This window comes from Dendroctonus ponderosae, unplaced genomic scaffold (genome assembly GCF_020466585.1).
Source record: "Dendroctonus ponderosae isolate FM_Combo_2020 unplaced genomic scaffold, Dpon_F_20191213v2 Dpon_F_20191213_1, whole genome shotgun sequence".
Taxonomy (NCBI): Eukaryota; Metazoa; Arthropoda; class Insecta; order Coleoptera; family Curculionidae; genus Dendroctonus; species Dendroctonus ponderosae.
The window spans coordinates 33,386,989-33,394,152 of NW_026017110.1; the positions used below are offsets into that span (position 1 = coordinate 33,386,989).

Below are 7,164 nucleotides of genomic sequence, written 5' to 3' on the forward strand. Positions count from 1 at the left end.
AACCAATAAGCTTTAAACAGACGTTGAGAAACCCAACAGACGTGATTTTGGTAGTTTATGAGACTCATAAGCTTATGTAACCGATATGTTGGAGTTCGGAAACCGGGCATTAATGAATGATACATAACATTTAACAGGTGGTTTTGTATGACGGTTGTGACGGATTTAGATATATCACTGATTTGCTCCAAAATGATGGCAGCACTCGGGGGGACGTTCCGTCGCACCACTGACCGCAAGGTGGCACCGTTATCTTAACCGCAGCGTATGTTATTGTCTCTTTTATATTCTTTGGTTCATGTTTATCCATGGTTACCGGAGTTTTTAATAATTTCGAAGAAACAAATATTTACGTAATACTAATTAGGCGGTTTACCTTGAAAAACATTGATGCCATCCTTCTGATCTAGTTTTTTGCAAATATTTGAAATTATTTTAATGAAAATTGATTTTTTGTATTATTTTTCCTGTACTCCCAAGGCACCCCCAGGCAACACCTCGAGAGGAATGACGGCAATTTTGAATCAGCCTGTATTATAATAATTCACATTATTTTATTTCAACTATCTAACTTGGCTAATGGGTTAGCCGACAGACGGACCAACATTTAAAATGCATTTTTAACCGTCACAATAGTATATTTAATATATTAAAGAGATCTGCAATAAAGATAGCATCGTTTTGAGCTTGGATAGTGCACGCTACTGTGTTCTGACATACTTATTAACCCGAACTTTGCTTGCACCAACTATAGCACATGGTGTAATAAGTTTCATTCTGAAATGCGAGGTGGAAACAATCATAAATATTTCACTTTAAGAATTATGCCAAATCAAAATCAATTCCTGGGCTTCAGTCATTTATTGTCTATTTATCAATTAAAATACGTTTCGGTGTTTTCCACCATCATCAGTTTCTATGTGTAGCGTTGTTGCTACTTTAAGCCTTGGCATATATTTTAACTTAAATATTAGAAATTCGCTTAGAAATTCGGGAACAACAATTACCATGGAGGTCCGAGATCATTTATCTTGGAGTACATTTATCTTGGATATAAACAACTAGCATGGCACGACCAAATGAGGTACCGGCTCCATCCCTACTATTTCATGCTGAAAAGTAAGCTCCTGCTGCGAACCAAAGTGAGAGCTTACAAACAGCGCATACATCCGGTGCTAACCTATGGATCCTCTTCCTGGTCCACAGCTAGCACTGCGCAGAAAAGTTGGCTGTTCAGCAAAACAAGATTCTGAGGATAGCAGCAAAGATTCCCTACTGTGTCAGGAACACCACCCTGAGGCGAGACCTGAAGACGTATGACCTGCTAGACCACATCAGGAACTTAACGTCAAGGTTCCTGTACAAGGTTCGGTAAAGCAAGAATCTCACTTTCAGGGTTACTTGCAGAAAGAAGTTTCACTGTGGCCGCAGATCTTTTCCTGCGGACGCGGTGTAAGAAGAAGACGGGGACCACATGAGATGACCAGTTTCTGCACCACATCGAGGACCATGGGCTAGCCATAAATAAGATTATAGGAAGCAAGAGAAGATGTATTAGGTTAAGTTACGATTAGGATTAAGTTCACGTAGAGCAAGTATCCTGATGACAATTACCAAGTGATTGTTGCATCTGAAAAAACACTCTAAAGCCAGCAGATTCTTCAACAGAACTGCCTCTTTGAAAGCATTCGGGGCCAATTATGCATAGTGGTTCCGCTAGACCTGGACGTAACTCCATAAAAATTACTCAATTCAATTTCAATATTTTATTCGCTGTCACTCCGTGTGATTATTTGCAGCCGTATTGAAGAAATTTTAGAAAACATTTCTCAATTTTCTATAAAATTCAATATATTTCTAAAATTAGCATAAAGTGCGACGAGATAGTGTAACACTTTGTCTATGGCAATGTATTATCGGTTATAACGTCATGGTTAATACTTCCAACATTGCTATTTAAACAAACAAAACTAAAAAGTATGAATATCACTCGAATTTTAAGTTCAGTCTGTATTCGAAGAGACTAATATATTATATGCGACCGATAAAATAAACTTTTCATGCGTGGGTGGCATACCATTTATCTATGTATCGTTTTCAATTTAAAATTCAGAAATCATGTATACTGATGTTTAATAAAGTTAATGAGCGCGTCCAGCAGGGAAGTTGTACTTTAACAAATTGAGACTGAAAAATAATCCTGGCTAAGTATAAAGATAAGCAGGACAATTGAGCCGATTTATTTGAAAATTAAAACGATTCACTTAAATGCCAAATGATCGTACTGCAATTCCGCGTCTTGAGGTGAGTTTTCTTCTTGCTCCTCTTCTTAACTTCCGCCGTAAACATAAGCCGCATTGTCCCCGATTTAATATTTTTAGTTCTAAGTTGTCTAGTTAATAGGAAGCGTATTTTTATGCGATCTGAATAAAATAGTGGTGTGTGTTACTGTTAATTTTTCGTATATTTATGTTAATGCCTACTAACTGAAAAACATATGGTGGGAGCACTGTCACTATAGTTTAATTTTGGAAATAAACTATTTATATGGGAACTTCGCTAAATTTTGATGGTTTATGGAGTACACGAAAATAACGCTATTTCTATCAAATCTGAGCAACTCAAATTTATATAAAGGCAAACACTCATATTAAATTCTTAAATCTACTCTATCGGACAAACGTAGAGCAAAGTTCTGAAATATACATATACAGGGTGCGCCAATGAAAAGGTCGCACGCCTATTTATGACTCTCCTGATAGAAAAAAACGCTCAACTTCGGTCAACTTTCAACTTCGGTCAACTTTGAGTTTTAAGGGGACATCTTTCTGGCTATGATTTCGTTATACAGGGTGTTTCATAAACAAGATACTACGTCACACTTTTGATTTTCAAATAAAAATCTACTAGTTTTATGTCATTTTTCGATCCTGCCAGAAGTTTGTAGTAAATTTCGCATAGCATGTCCTATACCCATTTTCAACCGTTTCAATTTTATTTGCGTTTGTTGTTAAGATATTGAGCAGTTCGAAAGTATTGCAGATTGTCGTTTCTATGACTACCTCTGACAGATTAGCAAGAATAACGAGTCGCAGTCAAGTGCCAGTGTGGGTTTAAACGTTTTTTCAACTTAATGTGCACATTTTTCATTACAATGAAAATTTCCATTCGCCAAACAGTAGATATAATAAAAAAAATAATTCGAAAATGGAAGTTCTGCCAACGCTACTGCCTGTTTATTTAATCAGGTACTTCTAGACAGAATTATTACCAGTATGTACGTAGGACGATTAATCAAGAAGTTTTAAGAATCCGCATTTGTGACCATCCAATTCGAACGGTGAAAAACAATGCCATTGAAACAGCGGTATTGGGACACGTAGCACTTGACAATACTCAAAGTACTCGCCAACTGGCTACATCTTCCGAAGTTTCTCGCACGTCAGTACCAAGACTATTGAAAAGTCATAAACTTCAACCTTACAAAATGAAACTTGTACATGAATTCAATGAAGACGATTATAATAGAAGATTGGAGTGCAACGTGTCCCAAAACCGCTGTTTCAATGGCATTGTTTCTCACCGTTCGAATTGGATGGTGCAGAATGTTAGTCACAGATCCAGATTATTCAAACTTTCTAATTAATCTTCCCACATACTTATCGTTGATTGATTAGATTCTGTCGGGATGTAATTCATTAAATAAATGGCCGGAAGCCCTGGCAGAACTTCCGTTTTCAAAAAACATTTTCATTATTTCTTTTCTTATTCGAATGGAAAATTTCATTATAATGAAAGATGTGCAAGTTAAATTTTAAAAAATTTTAAGCTCACACACACTTGACGGCGACTCATTGCCTTTCCTACTATGTCACAGGTAGCCATCGAAACGGCACTCTGCGATACTTTCGAACGGCTCAATAACTCAATCATTCAACAACAAACGCATATAAAATTGAAACGTTGAAGATGGTATAGCACATGCTATACGAAATTCACTACAAACTTTTGGCAGGATCGACAAATTACATAAAAGTAGTAGGTTTCCATTTAAAAATTCAAAGTGTGACGTTGAAGACGTATCTTGTTTATAAAACACCCTGTATAATGTAATCATAGTCAGCAAGACGTCCCCTAGAAAATGAAAGTTGACGTGTTCGAACGTTTTTTTATATTAATCTACCAGGAGAGTCATAAATAGGGGTACGACTTTCCGTTGGCCCACCCTGTATAGTCTATACGCTATAACTTTGGTCGCAGGGCATCAACATAAAAACAATTATGCATGAAATTTGTGATAAGTCAAATCTTGTTTGTTGTGTTGTGGCATTGGAGAACCTCAAGCATTAATAAAATACCAAAAAAACTTTAGAATACTACCTAATTTAAAGCGATGTTGATTATTTATTCATCTTTAAAATTATTTGGTCGGTAAACATTACAATGCTGCCGAATCTCCGGTGAATTTCTATATATTTTTTTAATAACACATGTTATGTACAATATTAATTATAGCGTACTATCTATGGCCATCCCGATATAATAATTGCACTTTGAAGTAGGTTTCACGATTTGATTTACCATGACAACAAGAATGCATCACACATGTGAACTTATTTTGACATTTGTTTTTATATGTTAAATAATTCGAAAGTTTAAAAGTTCAAACGCCCACTGGCGGCTAAATTATAACTACACTTCAAATAATAAAACATGACAGACACCTATTTTGATTAGATGCCATTGCGGTGTGTTTTGCTTAGTTCTACTCAGCTTTTGCAAGCCTTAAATTAGATAGAACTATATTGAAAAGTGACTAAGTATTGTTTTAAGTTAAAATATGAGATGTCAGGAAGGTTTTTACTAATCGGACGAGGTTTGGTCACAAATATGTAACACTTGCCATTAAACATGTTAGAAGTGTTTCTTATGGGATTGTTCCTCATGAACTGAAGGATTAGAATTGCCCCTATACACTTGATTAATGACACGAAGGGCCGATTTATGTATAAAATAGTGTTTGGGATAAAATTTGTGCGAGATAGAAAGTTCGTACTTTGATCAGTAAACATCGTACTACGCATCGCGCTCTACAGAATCACAGTGTTGGAAATCGAAGCGAAAACTGTCTACAAGAGTTTACCATTCTTGGTTTGCTGAAAGTTATTGAACTACGCTGCTTCTAGTGCTGAACTTTTCGCGTTTGAGTTGTGTGTTGCAGGACATGGAGGAGTCCAAAGTAGTACTGGCAGAGGAGGTGCTGAGGCGCTTTGAGGCGCTCGAGGCGAAACTGGAAAGCACTATGATGGAGGTTGCATTTTGGAGGGAAAGGGCGGTAAAGGCGGAAACGCTGTTAGCCGCCAAGAACTCCAAAATGCAGGAGACGATGGAGGAGAGCGCAGCCTCCACCAGTGAAAGTGAAACGGTCGAGGGACCCGCTGAGGCGACAGCTCCCTCAACTGCTGCCAAGGAGGGCAGGGGCCCGGTGACGGACTCCTCAGACGGCGAGGGCTATCAAAGCTCAAATCGCCGTCGAAGGAGGAAGCGAGCCAGGCCTGTGTCCTCCAGTGAGGACAACTCAAGAACGAAAACTTTGTCCACAGAGCCGGGACAAAGAAGGGACCCTCGCCAAGGAGCCCAGACTCAGACGACGAAGACTAGCCAGCCGGAAGTGGACATCGGAAAGAAAAAGCAGGCCAATCCTGCAGCCCAGCAGCTTGATGCCGAGCAGCAGAACAAGCAGGCCACCCCTGCCGCCCAGCAGCAAAGTCAACGGAGGACCAAGGTGCCTCCAATTGTTCTTCGCGAGAAGGACAAGTATGATGAAATTACTCGCCGACTGATGGACAAAAAAATCAATTATGGATGCGGAGTGACCACCAAGGAGGGAGTTAGCACTCACCCTCCTACTGCCGAAGACTACAGGCAGATGATTAGGGTACTGGACACGTACAAATACCAGTACCACACCTATCAAATGAAGGAAGAGAAGCAGCTGAGAGTGGTGGTCAGAGGCATCGTCGAATCTTGGAGCGACGCCAAAATCGGGTAGGAATTAACAGCACTTGGATTCCACCCAACAACGATTGTGAGGTGGAAAAAAATGGCCAGCCGATAGCAGTAGTTCTGGTGCTACTGCCAAAGACCGAAAAAGCCATTTTCGACATAAGGTCACTTGGAAACCTGAGAGTTCGAGTTGAATTTCAGCATGCTAAGAGCCAGCTGACACAGTGTTTCCGGTGTCACCTCTATGGACATGGCCAGTCAAAATGTACAGCCGCCGCAAAATGCGTCAAGTGTGCGGCCGCACACGAATCCCGGGAGTGTCCAGTTCCCAGGGAAAGGGCTGCGAGGTGCGCAAACTGCGGAGGCGCACATCCAGCCTCCTTTTCCGGGTGCCCTGCTGAACCAACCCAAAAACAGCAGCCAAGAAAGGAACCACCAGCACGCAGGGCATTCCCAGCTCTCGCCACATCACAGTCATCAGTCGGCCAAAACACCACAAACATCAGGAGCTATAGCAAGGCTGTACAAAGTAACCTGCCGCCCCAGCAAGCCCCCCAACGCCAACAAGGAGGCAAAAACGGCCATGAACGGCTGGCCCGAACAATCCAGGCCATGCAAAATCAAATGCAGACATTTATGGCCGCCATGCAAGCGCAAATGATTGCACTTATGAGCAGTCATGTCTAGACTGCTCAGGCCCAAGTCTCTGTGTGTCATGTCTTGGAACTCTAATGGAGTAAAAAACAAGAAAATAGAGCTCCAAGACTTCCTGGACAAATACAGTGTTGATGTGTGCCTTATCCAGGAAACCATGCTAAAACCTGGAGAGAGGTTCACACTTCGCAACTATCAGACACACAGAGCAGATAGGCCAACTAGGGGCGGAGGCACACTAATCGCAGTGAAAAGGTCCATCCAGCACCACGAGATCGTCAAACCTTCGGCAAACCTGGAGGAATCCATAGTGGCTGTCCAAATGGAAAAGTCCGAGATCAGAGTCGGGTCCGTATACGTCAGTCCAAGCGCTACGTTGTGTCCCGAGGATGTTCAAAGGCTTTTTTTCAATGCCAAAAACACAAATTGGGGATGCAATTTCAACAACGCCAGAGGCAACATGCTCTCAAACGAAGCCCGCAAAAACTTGTTTGAGATAGCTGC

The 7,164-nt window shown here is 40.6% G+C and overlaps 2 protein-coding genes across 2 annotated transcripts in view; one reads left to right on the top strand and one right to left on the bottom strand.

Annotated features, from left to right (window-relative positions):
- LOC109545939 (protein O-mannosyl-transferase TMTC2) overlaps positions 1-7,164 on the bottom strand; it is a 365,218-nt gene that overhangs the window by 6,273 nt on the left and 351,781 nt on the right. The gene's annotated exons all lie outside the window — the stretch shown is intronic.
- Positions 5,050-7,153, top strand: LOC125502627. The gene is made up of 2 exons (XM_048661438.1): positions 5,050-5,151; positions 5,222-7,153. Exon 2 carries the CDS (start codon positions 5,225-5,227, stop codon positions 6,050-6,052), a length of 828 nt encoding a protein of 275 aa, XP_048517395.1. The 5' UTR covers positions 5,050-5,151; positions 5,222-5,224; the 3' UTR covers positions 6,053-7,153.